Source organism: Acanthopagrus latus, chromosome 16 (genome assembly GCF_904848185.1).
Source record: "Acanthopagrus latus isolate v.2019 chromosome 16, fAcaLat1.1, whole genome shotgun sequence".
Taxonomy (NCBI): domain Eukaryota; kingdom Metazoa; phylum Chordata; class Actinopteri; order Spariformes; family Sparidae; genus Acanthopagrus; species Acanthopagrus latus.
The window spans coordinates 2,622,135-2,644,000 of NC_051054.1; the positions used below are offsets into that span (position 1 = coordinate 2,622,135).

The following is a 21,866-nucleotide window of genomic DNA, read 5'->3' on the forward strand; positions in this document are numbered from 1 at the left end:
CGGTGATGTTGGAGGAGATTGAAGCAAAACAATCTCATTCAATGGACTAAATAATGGGTTGATGAGTGTGTCGCTGATGCACAATGTTTACAACAGTCCCAAACTGTTTATCTCCACATCACCTGCAGGAAAATCCCTCACATCAAGTCTAGACTTGACTCAGAGATGAGATCATTTATCCAAGTATGAAAACTAGTTACAAGTAGTTTTCTGCAAAAAGGTCCAGAGACGATGTGAGGAAACTTTTAATTCCAGCCTTTGTACAACCACACAGGTGTTACCAGAGCTGCTGAGGTCGAAGGTAGAACTGTGCTGATCACATACATTACTGGATGTGCAGCAGAACAAGTGAATTCACCTGCGTGGAAGCACAAATGCTTCACTGGTTTGCACATGAGTGTGTCTCTGCACTGCAGCATCGTGTACGCACATGAAATAAAGTCTGCATGGAGGATGGTGCACCTGTATTCTCGTGTGTATATTAGCGTTTGAAGACTGCTGCCAATAAAGCTTTGACTTTAATTTGACATATTACAGCCCTGAAATCCCTTAAATTATTGAGAAAACTTGTTCTCCTCTTGCTGTTTTAGCTTCTAAATACACTATTTAGAATAATTTGGACACAACATATTCAGCATCTTAATGGAAAGGCAGGTTTTGCGGACGAGAAGCAGCATCAGACAACAAGCAACTACAAGACTTGGCATAACGCTGATATACATACGTGTGTGTTAGAGGAGAGAGTGTGTGATTAACTTTGTGCCGTCTCCCATCAGGACGGCTCCGGCTCTCTGAAGAGGAGCGGCTCCTTCAGTAAACTGCGAGCGTCGATCCGCCGCAGCAGCGAGAAACTCGTCCGCAAGCTGAAAGGCGGCGGCTCGACCCGAGACAGCGAGCCCAAAAACCCCGGGTAACTATCCCAACAGACCCTGACTGACCCGCCACAGGTGACTCTGACTTTATGCACAGCAGGCCGGCCCGGAGGAGCGAGCCGGCGCTGCAGCCTTCAGCTCGACGGGCGGCGTACTAACCAAAAATAAAAGAAGGGATTCGCTCTACTTTGCTGGTGATGAAGTGGTGTAACTCTGCTGTGTTTGCACATGGACTGATGGAGGAAGCTTCTACTGGCACATACACATTTTTCTTTTTATTTCCTACTTCATCGATTTACCGTTCTGTTCTCTCACGCTGCCTCTGCACACTGTTCAACTTTCTCTGTAGGTTAGATCGGCTCACAGTGAGGATTAAAGCCACTGTTCAGAAGAAAAGACATTTTGAGACTGAAGTCCAGATTGAAGATGAAATATTGAGTTTAAAAAAAGTTCAACACCTTGATTTAAACAAGGAGTAAAGTGTGGTGTTAGAACTTCAGAACATGTTCTCATACTTAGAGAACAAAAGTTGTAATAATTCAAGAAAAAACACGTAGTATTTATTTCTACTGTCAGAATAAAGATGTAATATTCTGGGATAAAAGACATTATAGATTCTTGAGTTAAAAGTCAAAATATTACAAGATGTAGATGTTTTCACCTTGATTATAAAGATGCAGTAGCTTTAAAATTAATTTTTGGATACTTCAAGAAAATAGTGGAAATATTTTGAGACAATTTAAGAAGAAATGTGTAAGATTTACAGAAAATGTCAATATTTTGAGACGGAGTGATATTTTGAGGAGAAAAAAGACATAAGAGATAAAAATGTGAATATTTGAGAAAAAGTTTAGTTTTTCATAATGAAGAATTTATATTTTATGAAATAAAGATGTAATAGTTTTGAGATCAAAATAAAAATATCACCAAAAACAGTAATTTTAGAATGAAGATAGAGAATAAATGTTGTGAGAAAAGAAAAAAGTTTATACAGTTTCAGAAAACAGATGTAATATTTAGAAAATGTCTCAATATTTTGAGGACAAAAGTTGTAACATTTACAGTTTTGCGATGAGTTTCTCCTCACAGCGGTCCTGATATCAGATCGTATTGATCGAACCTGAACAGGAAACCAAAGCTAACAGTGAGCAGAGCGGACGAACAGATCGATGTCGATGAAGTTGGAACTTTCACTCTCGCTGTAACGGCGACGTGTAGAAAAGCATCTGCAATGAGACACAAACTAATGTCTGCTTCTGAACGGCCTTCATGCTTGTTTTGCTGCCTGTTTTATTTTTTCTTCTTTTTTTAGTTTTTTAACCACTAATAGTCACAACTATTTATTGCATTTTGTGGCTGCGGGCTATTTATTTCAATTTGTTTTGAAGAATAGTTCCGTCGGACTCTTTCGGCTTTTGGATTTTTGTTTTTTTGATTTTCTTTGTGTATTTGACTCCGGAAGACGAACGTGTCTGCATGGCTGTTTGTGTTCAGGATTTTATGCTGTGATGAAGTTTTTATTTATGAATAAATTGTTTTCATTTGAATGTGGACTTGCATGCCTCATCTGTGTGCTCACTGGTTGGTTTCCATCTTCCTCTCTGCTGCTCTTCTCTGTGGCTCCTCGGGTTGATGACGATGATGATGTCACTGCTCTCATCATCGTCATCATCATCCCGATCCGTCTGACAGGTCTCAGTACATCACTGCAGAAACGTCCATTTTTAAACAGCGACGTTACAGGTTCTGGTTTTGTTTAAGATGAAGCGAGTTGGACACCTGGAGGAGAAGCCTCTCTTTTAAAAGATCAAGTCGCCGTAAAACTTTTATTTGTTGCATATTTTTTGCTTTTTAAGGGTTTCCAGCAGCAGCAATAAGTTGGAAATACAGGAAGAGATATAAACGGGATGACATCCAACAAAAGATCCCGCTAGCTCATGAGTGTCTCCCAAAAATATACATGTTTATGGAAAATCTGAAAAAACATCACAGGCAAGAAGATGTTTGTTATGTTTTAAAGTGTTAATATATCGGTAGAAAAGTGTTCAGAAAATTGACATTTTGAGAAAAAAGTTGTCAGATATGGAGAACAAAATACATTATTTTGAGGAAAAAGGACTAAAATCCCAAGAAATAAAGATGCAGTGGTCTGAATTTCTTAAGATAGATGTAATATTTTCAGGATTAACATGTTAAAGAGAAAGAGAAGAAAAAAGACGTGATGGTTCAAGAGAAACAGTCTGAATATTCCATTAATCATGTTTAGTTTGGAAGTTCACGTATTTAAAGGGAAACATTTGTTCGATGTTGCTCAGAGCAGGACGGACGTGTTTCTGCAGTGTTGACTTACTGAACTCTACTCAAGTTTGTGTTCATGCATGAAATGTTGGTGTTTGCATGAACTTCTGTAAATATCAGTTCACGCCACTCACAGCTGATTAAAAGACTGTTTCAGGTGACGCTCATCAACATGTTGGTACCACTTTCTGATTAAAAAAAAAAAACATTTAATAGTGTTTGTAAAGTGAATTTAATCAACTTCAAGTCAGTTTTAAGAGAAAATTAAAGATTTCCAGATCGTGAAATAAATCTCTCAGGCTGGTGAGACATTAATTGGTAAGTTCAGCAGTCGTAACAGAAAATGGTACCAAAATTAAATATTTAACCGTCTAGATTTAATAACCAGGATGAGAAAAAGCTGCCGAGCCACCAAAATAAACCTTTGTGTGAGAATATCATGGATGTTATTAACCAGCACACACCTTCATCATTTTCCACTGAGCTAAAAAATCCTCACACCTGCCTCTCCACCCCCCTCACCTCTGACCTCTGACCTCTGACCCCACCTCCTCCACCTCCACCTCCACCTCCACCTCCCCTCCTGCATGTCACTGCTCTGGGTGCAGCATGAAGCGAGCCAGCTCTCTGGGCGTTCTTAACGTGGCGGACAAGGCTGCGATCGACCACTACCAAGTAAGGAGACCGAGCGTATCTGCAGAGAGAGAGAGTCGGTTTGTCTTTAACCTGCAGGTGACTGGACGGGTGACGACCGCTAACTGAAAGGTCAAAGGTCGGGTTATTTTAACTCTGAATACATGTGCAGGACACCAGACTGAACGTTTGAGAGTCTCAGATCTTAATAAAGAAAATGTTTGTTGGGGCGTTTTGCAGCAGAATATGAAACAAATGTGTTAAATGAATTAGTAACACAAGACAGAAACAGACTTTAAGAGGTAAAATGCTTAATAAAGTACAACTTCAATGCAAATTAGAGGTTCTTACTTTGCTCGAGTCGTCTTCTCATCTAACTTTCTACTTTATTACATGAATAAAATCACATTTTTGCAGAGAAAATCTGATTATTTGGCATAAATTGAACAGCACAGTTGAAACAACTGGGATGAGTTGATTGACAGCTGATTAAACTTGACCAACAGCTACTTTAATTAGATTTTTCATGTCAAAACATTAAATCTATTAGGTTCTGATTATTGTTGGGGAACGTTCAAAACATAAAAACGACTGAATAAAGATGTGAACGACAAAAAAGTAATGATAAATTCCATTATTAACTTTTGAATTAAAGGAACTCTGTAACAGTTTTTTTGCAATCAACACGTATTAATGTGTTTTATTGGTCACAAGTGAACAGATTTTTAACCTTTATAAATAAAGTTTTTTTTTGTAAAGTTCAGATTTTCTGCAACAGTCTGAAGGACGTGACTTCAGGCACGTTCTCCAGTGACTCATGAGAGAACAACGGAAGCTAATGTTAGTTTAGAAATCGAGTTAGAGAACAGAAACTAACGAGCGGCTTCCAGCACACAAATACTTTTCAGACAGCCAGAAAACTACAATAAGTCGATGTTAGCATGTTTAGAAAAGTGTGAATCCTCCCACCGAGTTCACCAGGAGGGTTAAAACAAACCAACTTCTCTGCAGATACTTTTATTACCCTCCTCTCTGTCATGTCGTTATCTGCCGAGCCTCTGTTTGTCAGTTGTGTCACTAATGAAGACTCACACACTAACTTCACACCATTTAGACTAATCAACACAAGTTATTAACAGGGAGGATGTTTTATATGTAGCTGAGCTTCAGGAATAGTTTGTTATCAAGAAGAAAACACAGATTAAATCACGTTTTAGTCCCCGAATGAGCTTTCAGATAGTTAGCATGCTAACGTACGTAGCTTAAGTCAGACGCTGATCTCATTTTCCTCTCGCTGATTTTCTCTGCAGGAACGAAATAATCGTCTGAAAAAGAGCCGCGACCTGAGCGCCAGCCACACGGACCTGGCGCGTTGAAGGTCAACGGGCCGCATCGGAAGGTGGAAGGCGGGAACCTGTGAGGTCACGAGAATCCACTTCCTGTCCACCACCATCAGACCCTCCTCGCGTCACGCCTCCACACGTTTAACTCAGCATCACGCCGCCAAGTGCTCACTGTACAGGTTCAAAGTCTCGTTGCACTTTTCGAAGGTTGATGGATGATGGATGATGGGTGTTTTGTTTTCTAATCAATACATATCGAGGAACAAGAGGAAGACGAACACGCCGCGAACCTGCTGTGTGTTTCTGATCTGAGTGTGTATACCTTTTACCTTTATCTATGTGCGTGTACTGTATGTGAGTGTGCGATCGCTTCTCAAATCAAGTCCCGTTTTAATATTTAATGCTGTCGCTTGAATGAAGGCAGACGCAGAGACGAGCTTTAAGTTTTACAAACATTTCTCTTTCAAAACTCATCGGTTCAGTTTAATCGCTGTGGGTGAAGTTTTCAAACACCGGAAAATTGTAAAGATACATTTGTTCCTCAAACGAGTTTGTATATGTCGACTTTGAAAGCATCTTATTACATTTCTTGTTCGGTGGCGACCTCTGGTGGCCGTCGTCATTTTTACATCAACAAAGGAGGAAGTCAGTGGACGGAGAATAACTGGTCGCTGTTTGTTTTCGGTGTGAAAGTCAATGTTGACGTCACGTACATAACTAACATTATGTCGTACAGTAAAGTAACTGAAGCTACATTAGTCGTGCAGTTACTTTAAGTCAAACAACAATGTTTTCTGACACCTGAACATGTAGTTTTCTTGCCTCGACTTCAGGAAACTCGACGCTTTTGATCGGGAACTAAAAACTGCCCCATTGTTCACGTCTACTCACAACTCGTAGATCTTCATCCTTATCAAGTAATAAATTCAGGAAAATAAATGTTGTTGTTTCAGCCAACTTTGCACTGGAACTGTTCGGCTTCACCCACTACACTTTAACTCAACTCGAGAAATGTTTGACTAACTTTTAACCTCCAGCTCTGCAGATATATCTCGTCCAGCAATGACGTCTCTCTCTGCAGGCCGACCCGGACGTTTCTGTCAGCTCTGCGTTCGCTCTGCAGATTTCCAACGGAAACTCTGAACTGGGTTTTTGTGATTAATCAAGAAAATATAAGATTCCTGATACTCGACACATTTTGTTGAGGCAAAGTTTTGACCTTATTTTCTGAATTAATCCATGAAACCTCCCAGATTGAAGTGTTGGAAACCCGCCGAGAGAACTTCCTCTGTTCTTTAAAATGTTCCGTCCTGTGTTGATTGAAGATTTTGCTTTTTTGACGTATGAAGTTCTCTGTTTACATTTTGGGTTTTGTTTTTGTATATTATATTGTATTTGTTTGTGCTTGCGCTGCTCTGAAGAGTTTCTCTCTCTTCTGTACAAAGTCTTGAGATTTAGCAGCTGCGTTTCCTAAACGAGGCGTGACGACGACGACGACATTGACGCGTGTCGGCACGTGAAGGCCGGGCGACACTTTCTCAGGACCGAGCTGTAGTTTCACACACTGACTGCAGAATTAACGACACTCCAACTTTTATCTATTTTTTACACATTAACGCCATTTGTTCAGCGACGGCCGGAGAAATGTTACAGAACTTCTTTTTTTAGTCGAGACAACACTTTACAACACGAGTAAAGTTGAACGAATCCAACCAAAAAAGTGCAAATTATGAATTATTTAAAAAATAATTATTATCACACCTGAGATTTAAGATGCAAATGTAATGTGTATTTTTTTTTGTTTTGTTTGCTATTACCAAAATATTCTCCAGATAGTTACGACTATTTAAATATCATTTTTAACAGATATATCTCTCTACGATTCACTTTGAAATCCAAAGTGTTTGTTTTAAAACTGGAATTAATTAACCGACCGAATGAAAAAAACAAATCAGACTGTTTATAACCAGAAACTTTGTGTAAATACTGAAGGATTTATCACTAAAATGTCTTTATTGATTGTAGAAAACACCGACTGAGTGTCGTTCTGAGATTTATGTTTCTAGTTTATTGATCTTATATTAAATGTTCACTATGCATACGTGCTCTTTTTTTATTTTTAAAGGGAACCAAGTAAAGTTTATTTATCATCTTAGTCTGGTGACGCAGAAGTTTTTACCCCGTCGATTAACATTAAGAAAATGTAGTTCTCTGTTGTTTCAGCTCAGTCAGAGAATCTAATTTTAATCTATTTTTAAAACAGTTAATGATTCTTAAATGTTGCTTTAAGTCAAACATCAGGACCAGAACGTTTCCAAACCGTCTATTAAAAGCTAAATATGTATTTAAAGGTGCAACACGTAAGAATTTAAGTTTAAAACATCAAAATGAAAAGAAAAGATTAAATATCATCTTATTGATATTTATTTTGTCCTTATTTGAACATGTTTAAACTAGCAGAAAGTAATCAGTTACTTTCACACTGTGATTGATTACTGGCCACATTTTTGAGGGGTAATTAGTAACTAAGTAACCTGTTTACTCCACTACATTTTAAAATGATTGTACCTTTAGTGAACTACAATAAACACAGAAAATATTCAAACTTTTAACTTTTAGCTTTCATTCCAAAACATCGTCCTCAAAATAAAATCTGTCGTCCCAAATAATGAAAAGCAAAAAGACGAAGCCCTGAACTGTAAATATTTATAAACGCTGAATAGATCTGATAACTTGGCGTGCCGGCAATAATTTCGTTAAAGGTTGTAGTAATTTTTTTTTAATTTTCTGTATAATGTTGATTTTGTCGTTGAAGCTTCTTGTTGACTGTTGATCAGTCTGATCGTCAGCCTGCTTGTTCTCCTTTAATCGTCTCACTGTAAAGACGCTCCGCAAAGTAACGAGGCACATAACTTAACAACGTCTGATGAACCGGGCGACACTTTGAGCGACGTCACACAGAAAAACTGCCAACAAAGTGACACAAATGATTTGACGTCCTTTATAGAAGATAAAAAGCAAAGTAGTTTTATACAGAAGCAAAGAAAGGCCAAAATTAATATGTTTAAATTAATGATTACATAAAATCTGAATTCATGTGGTTTGAAGTTGGATCACAGCACATAACCTGACGTTGAACGTAGCCCGGTCAGTAAAACTCTTAATTTATCCTCTTGACTTTTGGTGCAGCCTGATTATTTCTTTTTCTGCAACTTGAATATAGTTCTTTGTCAATATTAGACACAATTTTATGCTGAATTTGTGCATAAAAACATGTTTTTGAGTTTCAAGTTTATAGAAGTCTGCAAAAGTAAAATATTTTTAACCCTGAAATTTTAGTTTTAAGGTTCAGTGGTGTTTAAATGTCACAGTTCTGTCCACACTTATTGGAAACTATATTTTTCCACTTACGGTTCATTTAACACAGAAATTGTTGGCTGATTTTGGCTCAACGTTGCTCAAACTTTCGCCCGGTTGCCGCAGACAAACTGCAGCAGCCTGATGCTGATGATCACACGAGGAAAAACTCCCGATCTGTCCTGAAACTACGACTTTTAATCAGGTTTCAAATATGACGTGAATGTAAATGTTTGGAGGAAATGACAAACTTATTTGTTTGTTTTCTTGTCGAAGCAGTGAAGGTTTCACAGTCCGTCCTCTGGTTGTAGTTTTATTTCTACTTTTTAAATTGCCCGCTCGCTTAAATCCTGAATCTAAAGTTTTATAGGCACAATTATTAAACACAAGTTTGAAAGTCAGGTTGCACTCGTCCTCCATCATTTTTCTTTTCTTTTTTATGTGTGTAAGATGCAGTTATTTTAAAGATGCCCTCCATGGTGGATATGAAATCAAACCGTCCCCCGTGTGTGTGTTGTACATACAGAAGATGTTCCTGGGTGAGACTGGCTGTCATGAAACTACTCGTCCTCTGTAACTGCTGCTCTCTCAGACGTGTAGGCTTCTCGTTCGTATGCAAAACTGATGTTCCACTGCGTCCTTTTATTTTAATGACTAAAGATCATTAAAAAGTTTGTCCAGCAAATTATTTTACAGCTCAACTGAATTTGAATAAAATGATTGAATTCATGACTTTTGTACTGTGATGTTTAACGTTTGATCTGATGAACAGTTTCTGAGGTTGTAGACGTTATTTAAAATTTTTAAATATTATGTTTTAACCTCTTTCTGATTTAAGATATCCAGAATTACTCATGTATTCATGTATATATTCATGTAGTCCTATATTGTAATAGTGATGTACTGTTGCATTTCTTTAGATTTTTATTGCATATCCAAAACAAAACAAAACTGAAGTTGTTAACATTTATTGTTCTTTATTTATGAATATGATATTTTTGAAGCAGACAATGACGTTTCACACAGCTGTAAACATTATGTTATTAGTATAAACACATAATAAATCATCTAAGCTACTCAGAAAAATAAATAAATAAACATATGACTGAATTTTGATGAGTATCAGCGGTCAGAAACAAAGGAAATCTCAGTGTTTCCCTCCTTTAGCTTGTGTTTTCATGGAAGCTGTAAAATCAAAACACCCCTGAACGCATCATGTGACATCCTCCCAGTGCTCTGATTGGCTGATCGGCCTGTCACTCACCGTGGGGGAGGGTGTGTCCAGGCAGGAGTGGGTCTGTACTGTACAGAGAGGAGAAACAGCTGCTAAAGCAAAATGTCTGCAGTGCCTGACGGAAAGAAGCTCGTCCGGAGCCCGAGCGGCCTCCGCATGGTGCCGGAGAACGGCGCCTTCAACAGCCCCTTCTCCCTGGACGAGCCGCAGTGGGTCCCGGACAAAGAGGTGAGCCGAGGCGGTGTTGGTTGCGTTTGACAGCGGGGAGCTACCAGAGCAGCCGACACCAGCGGGAAGCTAGCTAGCATGCTAACTCTAGCGTATCCGGTTGATGTTTTCAAAATAAAGGCGCTCTTTGACAACCGGAGCAACTTCTTCATCGTTAGCAGCTGAAAAGCTTAAATTATAATGAAGGTACAATTTTAATTAAACTTTGATTGGCACCTGTTTGTGTTTGGAGTCGGTCAGAACCAATTTAGTTTTAAATGTGTTTTAGCGCTTTTTGGAATTATATTTTGTCTAATGCAGTTAGCTAGCTAAACTCATAACATTTTAGCCATGAAATAGTACAATCAGTGAAGACTTACAAAGCTTTTCCCACACACTCTTTATGTAAATCTCACTTGTGCATTTACCTGAATTAAACTTAATTAGGAACATTAGGAAAATATAAATGATAAATAAATGATGCAAATAAAGCAACTTTTTTGGTATTTTGTTGAAATAAAATACTATTTTTTGAGAATTAAATATGCTGATAATACCTCAACTAAATAGTTAATAGGAGACAATAATATAAATTATTTAAATGTAAATTATAGATTTAAAAGTAAATGACAATATGAGTTGTTCTTTCATGTGATATTTAATACTTTTACTTAACTTAATTTTCCAGAGATAACTATTGTAATCCATCTATTTTACAGGTGAGGTTGCTTTTCAGAAAAAGAGTTTATATGAGAAAACACATAAGAAACCCATGACATACACTGCATTATTAGGCAGTTAACTAGTTGAGCTGGTGTTTTTGGTTGCAGCTGCACAAATAAAGACTTGAGTGTGATTATTGCTGGTGGCAAAGGTCATTTTTATTACTTAACATATTGATTGGTAACTTTCTCTAAAGTTAGGTGATAAAATTATGTGTTATTAACCTTCAATATGTACTAAACTTTAAAGTTGATTTTACATTGTGAAGTAAATATGACATTATTTCCTTGAAGAATGTAGTAGAGTAAAAACGTAAAGGAGCAGGAAATGGAAATACACAAGTGAAGTTAAAATACCTAAAAATATGCAGTAAATGGACTGAATTACTCGTCTTGGTGTCTAGGTTTAGTGCTCTTATTTTCGAGCTAGAGTCTCCTTACTTCCGGTGACTTCCATGCTAACTGTCGCTAGCTTCAGGCAGCTCTGGACAGGCAGCTAGCCTCTGGACTGGGCGTTGCAGGCAGACACGGCGAGCCTGGCAGCTACTGAAGCCTGCTAACAAAACAACCAGCAGGTTAAGAGCTGAAACTGTCTGTCAGACGCAGTCATGAAGCTTAACTTCACCGGAGATGGTTAAAGTGATAACACATCCGGTTGTTCTGGGTGCTAGCTGACAGCTACGTCCACACGTAGCTTGTCTTTTTAAGCTAGCTCCAGGAGCTGCTAAAGCTAGCTCTTCAGTTAAAAGCTTGTCTACGTGACTTTTACTGTGTGTCAGTGTTAAACTGCAGGAGGAGGACAAACAGCAACTGTCTGTTTAAGTGATTATCTGAGGCTGATCACAGAGGCACTTTGTACAGACTGACAGTGAACTGCAGCCAGCAGAGTTAATCATTTATCTCCTGCTTAATGTGTAAACAAGGGGGAAGGGGATGATTGTGATGGGTTGTAAACAGCGTTAGCAAAACTTTAAGTTCAATCAATAATACCAGACTTTTAAAACACTTTATGACAAGCAACTATCCTGCAAAACAGTCTCAGAAATGACTAAAAAAAACCTGTAAACAGTCTTTTCTGCAGCATGCAATCTGTTTATTTCTGATCCCTGAGTGAAGATTTGTGCATGTCTCAGTTCTGGTCACTGTTTTTTCTGTCCTGTCAGGGAGGAAATTTGGCTTGCAACATAGAAAAACCACGTCAATACAGAGTCATCCTTCTGTAGAAACGAAAGACAAGACGTGTCAGTATCTCAGAAAACAGACCGAGCTGAAACAACTAGTGTCAGATTCATTCGTAAATCAGCAAGACAGTTAATCTGCAGCTATTCTGATGATGCATTCATAATTTTATAGGCAAAATAGTAAAAAAAAAAACAAAACAGCTGTTTTTAATTCCTCAAATGTGAATATTTGTTGTTTTTCATAGTCTCCTGTGGTTGTAAACAGTCTGTTTGGGGTTTGGGGCAAATTAAAGACATCAGTTTTGCATAATTAACTTACAACAACAACACGACGGTTGTGTGTCTGCACCTCTTTGTTTTAAGATTCAGGATTCAAGTTTTTAATTTCATTGCCTAAAACAACAAAACAGGGAAACGTACTAGAGTGAAGATTTGTCCACGTCAAAACAGAGTCATCCACTGGTAAAAACAAAGGAGAAGATGATCACAGAACAGTAGCTCAACAAATAAATAAAGACATAAAGGAAAAAAAACAGCTTGTTAATAAATGAATTTATTTGTGAATGAGCACAAAATCAACCTGCAGTGAAGAGACTGAAATTGCCTTCATGTGTTCTTATTCCTCTGTGATTGTAAACTTAATATCTTTGAGATTTCTGGACATTTAAAGATGATTAATTGTAGGAAATCTGCAGTATTATGAAATAAAAACGAGTGTCTGTCCACTGTTGGAGCTGCTGCTGCGCTCGAATCCACTGAGCTCAGCACGTTGTGTAACATCCTGTTTTTCCTCTTTCCTCGTCTTCCAGTGCCCGAGATGTATGCAGTGTGACACCAAGTTCGACTTCATCAAAAGAAAGGTCTGTGTTGTTTCTGTTGCTGCACGACAACACGACAACACATAACGTCCGTCTCTGCGTCTGAACGAGCAGAAGAGCGACACGTAGAAACTGAAGAATCTCAGGCTTCATTTCATCTGCGGTGAAACACGAGTCGAGGTTTTTTTTTTCCACACTTTGGCTTCTGTTGGTTTGTTTTGGCGTGGAGACACACTGAGGCCTCTGTGCAGACGTTTCTCACTGACATAATAACAATGTGTGTCTGTTGTTGCTCGGCTCCGGTTTCTCTGCATATTTGCAAGAAAATACTTTATGTGTCCAGTAAAACCTGCACAGGAGACTTTAGATACAGTGGCTGCTTTACTTTACTGACAAACTCTGTTTAGTTCAAGCAAAAATAAGAAGTCTGTGTCGTCTGAGTGACTTCTCGGTTCTTCTGTGCAGATATAAGTTCAATGAAATAAGACTGAGATGTGTTGATTTTATTTCCTGTCCCTCCTTTAAAAAAACTGCTGTCCTCATGATTTTTAGACACCAGCTGACCTCAGAGTTAAGTGATTTCCTGTCGCTCAGATGCTTCTTTAAATGAAACTCCTACATATTTTTTACCCTAAACATGATATTCTCCTGTCACTAGTTGATGTTTTCCCTTGTGCCTCGTGTCTCCTGCAGCATCACTGCCGGCGCTGCGGTCGGTGTTTCTGTGATAAATGCTGCAGTAAGAAGGTCGTGCTGCCTCGCATGTGCTTCGTGGATCCGGTGCGACAATGTGCCGAGTGCAGCCTCGTCTCTCAGAAGGAGATGGAGTTCTACGACAAACAGCTCAAAGTTCTGCTCGGAGGTGAGAAGTTTTTGTTTTCTAACCTCCTGTCAGAGTTTGTAGTGATGGAGGATCTTTGTTATTTACATTTTCCAGCTTTTACCTGGACTTCCTCGTCCCTAAAACATCTTTTACTTCACTGTACATTTAGTATAAATGCTGGTGTTGGACTGCAACTATCAATTACTTTCACTGTTGCATAGTCTGTTGATTATTTTCTCAAGGAAACGATCAGTTGTGAGAAAAAAAACATCACAAAAATGTCAGAAAATGGTGAAAGATGTGGATCAGTGTGTCTTTAAACTGAAAGATATTCAGTTTCCTGTCAGGAGGACTACAAACATTCATATTTAAGAAGCTGGAATCAGAAAAATATGTTTATTTTTCTTGGAAAATAAAATTGATTCATTGGTTATTGAAATGGGTGTAGATTTATTCAATTATTGACCACTAATCGATTAATGGTTGCAGCTCTGGAGGTTCACGGCTCAACACAGCAGCGATCGTGAGAAGGATTTGGAGATTTGTGCTCATTTTCCCTCTTTTAATTATTTTTTTTTAATTGCTCTCAGTCTAGAAATGATGATAAGTAAGATAATCAGCAGATTCTTTTCTTAATTAGTTTATTAATTGTAAGAAAATCTTTTATTTTAACTCCCTTTTGTCCAAAAATGACGTTAAGATATTCAGAAATAAGTTGTTTTAGTTGAGGAATGATCTGAAATGCAAAGAAAAGACTTAAATCTGAATGTGACTGAAACATTGAATCATCTGCTGTTTTGCTGTTTAACTTCAGTTTTGACTAATTGATTTATTTCAGCTCTTCTTCACTTATTTAAAAGTCTGATTTAATTCAGTTTCATGCATGTTTATTATCAGATTTTGTAGTTTTGAGCTCTTCGGTGACTCGGTGTTTCAGCCTCTCATGTCACCGTACACAGGAAGCAGAACTACAGTAGAAATCCTCTTTTATAATCTATCAGCGTGGACTGATAATCCATTGTGTTGTTGTTGAGTGTGGGTCAGTGCGTGGCTATAAATACACAGCAGCAGCAGCAGCAGCAGCAGCAGCAGCAGTCGGCCTCCTAATGAAAAATCCATCAGCGGCCCGGAGCTGCCGGGGGGTCGACCGGCTGAATGCCTGCAGCGTGTCGCGGCCTCACGCTGTATTATTGATGATCGATGATGATGGATGATGATGATGCAGCGCAGAAAGTCTCTCTGTGACATTTCTACGTCTGTTTGTCCTTCAGTGTGTCAGTGTGGAAGAAACTGAAATGAAGTGTATGTGTGAGAATCCCTATTTTAACTGTCAAACCGTCTTCAGGATTTAAAACTTCTTCTTTTTCTTTCTCTTCATCAGATTTGGACTTTTCTGTGTTCTTGTGTTTGCAGGCGGCTCCTTCGTCGTCACTCTGGGAACCTCAGAGAAGTCTGAAACTATGACGTGTCGCCTCTCCAACAACCACAGGTGAGCGTTTTAAAATGTGTTTTTAAATGTCACACCTCCACACAAAGGGATGAGTATCACACTGTAAGGTTATTATCTATCCTACTACACTCATTTATACTATTATTGTACTCATTGTTGTTACTTGTCATTTTAAAAACGACTAAAATCAGAACAGGAGCAGACATGAAGTTTTAAATATAACTTCTTGTTCCAAGAGCTGCAAATGTGAATATTTACTGCCTGTAAACTCGACAGTATCTCTGAGGAAACAGAACTAAAATATAATAATATTCCTGTCATTCATTAACATCACAAACTGATATAGATACACATGTTTATTTATTGATTTCTGTTTAAATCGTCAGGTATCTGTTCCTGGACGGTGAAAGTCACTTCGAGGTCGAGTTGTCTCGGATCTCCAGCATGCAGATTCTGACAGACGGGACGAGTCCAGGAGGTGAGACGCACAAACTCCTGATGAGTCACGTTTAAAGTCCAAACTGTGTGTTGTTTAAAAGATGAACCGGGACGTGTTTTGTTTCTTGATCTGGATCCTCAAACCTCCTGAGAGACTAACAATTAAAACCTGCTCTGTTTTTCTCTAATCCGACACTAACGACCTCTTTCTCCTCCGCTGCTCCGGCTCCTTTTTTCTTCTTCTTCTTCTCCTTTTTCTTCTTCTGCTTCTGCTTCTGCTTCTTCTTCTTCTTCTTCTTCTTCTTCTTCTTCTTCTTCTTCTTCTTCTTCTTCCCCTGGTCTCAGAGAATGACATTCACACTTACACCAGTCTGCTGGACAGTCAGTATATCTCTGAAGGTTAGCGTTTGTCTCCAGTGTTTTCATCTGTGTGCATGAAGCCGTCTGAGAATGAAACCAGTGATTTTGTGTGTTTTTACGTCTCTGAGTCCCAAAAACATCCTGACACCAACATAAACATGCGACTTTCTGCTTCTGCTCCACAGCATGTGAGGGAAATATTGTCCTTTTTAATCTGCCTCAGCTTTGAGTTCCTTCACCAATGAAGTTGTCATTTGTTTCTTATATTTGGAGCGTCTGGTTTACTGTCTTGTTTTGACACATATGTGATCTGTGTTGGATTTAATAGAGGAACCAGTCGTCGCGTTCCTTTAATCAGATGTTCCTCAAGTTAAGGATCACGTGGCCCAATTTAAAATCCAAAAATCACAATTTTGAGACCAAGAAGAAGTATTTTCCCGACTATAATTGAAGAATAAATGACTTCTAAAAGTAAATACTTGATCGTTGATATTTTAATAGTCATTTAACTTCATGAGACATGTATTAACGACCCGTCGGCAGACTGCAGCCAGCACTCGCCTTAAACCAAAACAGGATGTTGTTGCTTTTTGGGACGGTCGTGTTTTCCTGCATGTGTGTTTCTCAAATCATCTTGTCATGACGTGATTTACTTTTTGTGAACTCTGCATCGTCATGTGATGCTTCATTTTGTCAATGTGTGTTTTTGACGTCTCGCTTGTGCATGCGTTCATCATTTATTGTACTTTTGTATGTGATGTTGTCGAGACAAAACTCTGACTGTGATCCGATGCAGCTGCAGGAACGTGACGAGAGATGTAACCGTAAAACATCTTCCCTCTTTGTTTAACATCAAACCTCGTCTTTGTGATTTAATGAAACAACCTGCAGCTGTTTTTTAGTGAATTTAAAGTCCTGGATACTCGACTTGTGTGTCAAACATCTTAGTGAGGAAAGTTTGAAGAGAAGAGAAGTAACAGATTTAGTATTGAGTGAATCTTCTGGATCATCATGAGTGTGTTTGTGTTCAGGCGGGACGTCGCGGGCCAGCGGCATGCTGCTCCACTACAAGCCGATGGGCTCGCAGGACGCCCAGCAGCTCCGCATGGAGGCGGCGGACGACAAGAAGGTGGCGTCGTTATGGTTGGCAGCAATGCACAAGGTACGACGAGCCGACGCCCGTTCTGTCGCCGCACAAACATTTATCATAAAAGAGTTCCTGGATTCTCACGTTCTTTATGTTTGTCCGTCAGGCGGCTAAACTGCTGTATGAAGCTCGGGACCAGTGACGGACCGATCGTCCGGGCAGCACACACCCAAGTGTTTTGTACCCCGACTCTCTCTCTCTCTCTTTGGGGTTCGGTATCGTTTGGATTTTTTTATTAACGCCAGTTCCGATTCTGCTTAATCCGTCAGATTCCTTGTCAGTTCTTGATACCAGTTCTTATCACGGTAACTTCTGCAAGAAACGTTTCTATAAAACAAAAACAATTTATTACCTCTATAACTCGTACTTTGTACACCATGTTTACCACCAGTAGGCTGATTGTCCTTCTAATTTTTTTTTTTTTACATCTTTAATCTTTTTGATTTAATACTTTTAGAAGCTCCCCGACACGAGTTGGCACCCGTCGATTGTCGGAGGCGCCTTCTTTTAAATACGGTTCATTTTCTTTTCTCACATTTGAGGATCGTTAAGATTTCTTTTTTATTTTTAGCCACGTGATCCTGCGAGATGTTTGTCTTTTGTACCGTAACAGAAATTGAAGTTTGACATTTTAACATCCGCGAAACCGTTTTTCACGACGTCAGAGATGCAGTAAACCTTCAGATACAGGCACAGGTGTTTCCGTGGCAACACAGTACTTTTATACTTTATTTTTATTTTCTGGAAGAAGCGATGAGACACTTTACGGATCCCTGTAGGGACTTTTTTTTTGTTCGTCATTATACCAAGTAGAGACCGAACGTCTCGCTGCAGCAGGACGGATATCTGATGGCTGATCTCAGATCTTCCGGAGAAGGAAAGTTAAAGGAACAGTTCACCCAAAAATGAAAATTCATCTACTCTAGTTTGTAGTCGACAAAACATTTCTGGAGTTTCACGGCAAAACATCGCTGCAAACAACCGAAGAAGCTGGAGACCAAGTAAAGAAATAAAATGGCTCCATACAGCTCGTCCAGATAATCCAAGTCTACAGAAGTCCTGAGATGCCAAACTGATTTGCAAAAATGTTTTTTACACCCTTTTTAATCCCAAATCTTCACTGTTCAGTAGCCAAAAAGCACAAAGCGTGAGTTTGTGTGTCGAGGGTGTGAATCAATAAATCTCTAAATCGAAACCAAGTCACGACCGAGATCAGTGTAATGCTGCATTCAGGTGCACCTCGGATGTTCGTTCTTCCGACTTTGTTGTGTTCATGTGCGTCAGGATGTGGGAGCAACACAGACGCACAAACAGAAGTTGTTTTGCATTTTATCTCTGAGTGTTTGAACAACACGTCGACGGCTGTTTCTGCTATTTGCGTAAGTTTAAATTCTCTTCTGTTGTTTTGGAAAATGCTGCTATGATGTTTTTAGATGTGAAGCTCCAGAAACGTTCGGTGGAAACTTCCCTGAACTGTTCCTTTAAAAGATAAATCCACCATAAAACCCTTTAACACAGACAGAAAAGCAGCTGTGTGTGATGTTCTTTGCATTTCACGGCCACTTTGGTGTAATTTGAAATAATCTCACTGATGTTTCATCTCCAGCTGCGTCTGTTTGTTCTTCAGCCGCCGCGTTTTCATTCGGTTTAACGCCGTCGTGCTGCGCTAACAGACTCTCACGGGAGTAAAATCATCTGAAGAGCCTCAGAGAGCATTTTACACACTCACAGGAGGAAGAACACTTTTCCTGAAATATAAAGAACATCACAGATTTTATTCACACGTAAACAAAACTGTCAGATTTTTCCTTTTAAGAGTCCAGGTGACGTGTTTCTGTTCCGTCTCTGTGGATTGTTTTAATAACTCTGCTCTCTGCTGCAAGATTTAAATCTTTAGACGTCGTCGTCGTCTAAGGAAACTACAGACTATTCACACACACACAGACACAGATAAATGCTTTAAATGTAGTTTCATGTATTGAGGTTTTGTATAAGCTATTTTGTTAACTCTTCCTACTTTAACACGAGGCGTGTTCGTACAAAGCTGAAGTATGACGTATAGTTTTTTTTTGTAACATTTGTAAACGGTAATTCCTTTTATCCTTCCTCTCGGACCTGAACGCAGTCGTCTTCTCCCCCTTTTTATTTTATTTTATTTTAATTTTGTATTCTTCTCGCTGTCCGGAGACGTGGAATCGCCTCCTTCCATCAACCAAACGCTGTCCGCTTCTGGTTCGGTTCGTCAGTTTTTGCAGGTAGTTAGTTGTGCTTCCGAGGACCTGTTGTTAAAAAAAAAAGAAAAAAAAAAGGAAGGACGTGTTGAGTGAATATAATCTCCCGATCGACGTTTACCGCATTAAAAAAAGGTTTCTGACAGTTTAAACATTTATAATTTCGCCCTGATGTCGTTAAAGTTCCCACGAGTCCCTGATTCCCCTCCGAGCTCCTTCGTTCAGTCTTGTAACTCTAAAACTGTTTTGAGTTTGAAGGAAAATTAAGTGAATTTGTGGCATTTTTGGGTTTTTATATCAAACTGAAGACGCGTTTCTCTTAAACACACTCGTTATTTCGCCGAAGCGTGAAGTGGTTTTTGTGAATTTAAAGATTTGTGACGCAGAAATCTCGACTCGGCGTCGTCTTACACTCTTCAGCGGATCCCTGAGAGAAGACTTTGCATGCTTGACCTCGATTCTCTCCGGTTGTTGACACTATATTTCGCTGATGTTACCAAGTACGATTTGGCTCCACGATAATTACAGACATCTGTGAGTCTTCCCTGTTTTTCGCAGCTCGAGGAAAGAAACCTCAGGTGGTTTAAACGGAGCACAGAAACGGGTCGATCGTCGACGTCTTCTTGTGATTTAAAGTTGTCGTGTTCGCCGCCTCCACTTCACTTTGTGACATAAAGTTTTATTTTTATACGCTGCTCACCTAAGAGTTAAAAAAAAAAAGAAAAGTAAATCACAAGTCGTCGTTTTGGTTTCGAGGCTTTCAGAACAGAGACGGAGGAGGACGGAGAGGTTTTTGTTGTCTGGACGTGTTTGTTTTGGGTTCTTTTGTACGTTCACACCAGCGACACTGTTCTTCCATCTGTTTGTTCTGACGACAGACGAGACGGCTGCACAGTCAGCAGACTATAATAATGTTTAATTCTTCCAGATTTGATCAAAAAACACACATTAGTTCTGGACTTCATGATAAAAATGATCCTTTTCAGTGAGTTAATCTGAGTTGAGACTGTTGGATCCTCCGTGCAGCCGTCTCTGATCATCCTGTTTTATAAGTGAACGTCGAGTTTTTGTGTTGTTCGTCTGAATTACGTGTGATCGTCACGACTCAGCCAGTGTTTGTATCCGCACTTTATGCCTTGATTACATCCTTTATATCCCTCCGCTGCATTTATTACGCTGAAGATGCTCTACTACACCCCCTTTTGTTGGATTATTCTGTTGAGAATAAAATCAAGTGTTTATACAATCTGTGGTGTCGTTTGTGTCATTCGGGAACTGGAAGACGTCTTTAAGTGAGTCGGTGAAAACTGACTGATGTCAGTTGTTGATTTTATTTAGTATTTTACTGTTTGTGCATCTAAAGGAACAAGAATTTTTGGTGAACAACGGTTAGAAACATTTGCTTTTTCTTACACAAAGCAACCAGAAGCTGATCTGTGCATCAAAACAAGCAAAGTAAAAGTTGTTTGTATGTTTTTTTTAGATATTTTAGAGGGAAAGTTACCTGATGATTCAGGACGTTTACACACCGTTAACAGTAAAAACTCGTAGATAAGTTAAGTGTGAGTTTCTAAAAACAGTACAAACTGAAGTCTTTTGCTTTGTGTATTTAAGGCACAACATGCAAAAACATTGAGGGATTTTAACTTCAACTTGTTTGTATTTAATATTATTTATTAAGTTTTGATTTGATTGAAACTTTTCAGGGTTCAAAACAAAGTTTCTTCTGTTTTAGCTGCTAAACAAACACGTCTGAATTTATTCTTCAGATTCTGTTCAAACTTTTTCATCTGTTTCTGGAGATGTGCGGCATCGTTTGTTATTGACGTGTTCATGTCTAATAAAACCTGAAGTTTACAGGTTTTTTATTCCCCCTTTAACCTCCGTACGAGTTAATTAATTTTTATTATCTTACTGTTTATTTTGTTGAGAATCTTTCACTGTACGTCCGGTCGGTTCTCGTCTCTTTCTGTCAGCGATGACGTGAATAAACTCCAGTATGATTCAGTGAAAAGTCAGTTTGGCTTCATTGTTTCACCACTAGATGGAGCTCAACATCATCTTAACCAAGACTGGAAGGGAAGAAGCTCCACAACACTGACAGAAAACTGATCCCAGAACAGTCAATCTCAGTGTGGAGGATGGGAGCTCTCGAGGGGTCAGAGGTCAAAAGATGATTAAAGTATTAAGACGACATCATTTATATTATTTTTGTTCATGTTTCTCACATAATACTGGAAACGTTTACTTCTTCAGGCCTAAAAAAAAAATAGTTTAAATTGTCAAAACTCAGGGAAAGACTTGTAACAACGACCCAGAAGACTTAAGTTTAGTTTCAGGAGTCACAAGACAAAAACAACAAGTTAAGAAGACAATCGTGCATTCAGACAGAGAGGTCGACTGATTCGTTGCTGTCTCGCGACCTGCGTTAACACATTTCAGCTGAGAAGAATCAATTTCATTCCAATTCCTAAAACTGATAATAAACCCAGAAACAATCAGGCTGATGGACCTGAAACGGTGATTCAGACATCTTGGCAGTGCTGGTTGTGGAAGTCTCCGTCTCTCAGGAGGAAAGCACCGAATATTTCCACCAGCGAGCTTTCAAGTTACGAGCTTTGTGTTCCCGCTCAGCCGGATTTACTCCCTGTGCAGTTCACCACCGAAGTCTTTAATGAGCTTCACTCCCTTCACCTGCAGCTCTGACCTCCCTCTTCCTCCCTCTCATCAACACCAAGCGTTACGCAAGCTC

At 39.1% G+C, this 21,866-nt stretch overlaps 2 protein-coding genes across 5 annotated transcripts in view; both read left to right on the plus strand.

Annotated features, from left to right (window-relative positions):
* klc1a (kinesin light chain 1a) overlaps nucleotides 1–9,232 on the plus strand; it is a 43,624-nt gene extending 34,392 nt beyond the window's left edge. Inside the window, exons 14-16 of one of the 2 annotated variants that reach the window (XM_037071286.1) lie at nucleotides 777–910; nucleotides 3,779–3,845; nucleotides 5,114–9,232. In XM_037071286.1, the coding sequence (XP_036927181.1) occupies nucleotides 777–910; nucleotides 3,779–3,845; nucleotides 5,114–5,179 (267 nt within the window). In that variant the 3' untranslated portion in view covers nucleotides 5,180–9,232. The remainder of the gene's footprint in view (nucleotides 1–776; nucleotides 911–3,778; nucleotides 3,846–5,113) is intronic. The other variant, XM_037071287.1, reaches the window with a different exon arrangement.
* A 529-nt stretch (nucleotides 9,233–9,761) lies between these two features.
* Nucleotides 9,762–20,360, plus strand: zfyve21 (zinc finger, FYVE domain containing 21). 3 transcript variants are annotated; one of them, XM_037071699.1, is made up of 8 exons: nucleotides 9,762–9,965; nucleotides 12,657–12,707; nucleotides 13,359–13,527; nucleotides 14,902–14,977; nucleotides 15,325–15,416; nucleotides 15,722–15,775; nucleotides 16,768–16,898; nucleotides 16,990–20,360. In XM_037071699.1, exons 1-8 carry the CDS (start codon nucleotides 9,840–9,842, stop codon nucleotides 17,023–17,025), a joined length of 735 nt encoding a protein of 244 aa, XP_036927594.1. In that variant the 5' UTR covers nucleotides 9,762–9,839; the 3' UTR covers nucleotides 17,026–20,360. The 3 variants fall into 3 exon arrangements, with proteins under 3 accessions (XP_036927594.1, XP_036927595.1, XP_036927597.1); XM_037071702.1 differs by lacking the exon at nucleotides 9,762–9,965 and adding an exon at nucleotides 11,135–11,241; XM_037071700.1 differs by lacking the exon at nucleotides 15,722–15,775 and having other exon boundaries at nucleotides 9,768–9,965.
* The last annotated feature ends 1,506 nt before the right edge of the window (nucleotides 20,361–21,866 follow it).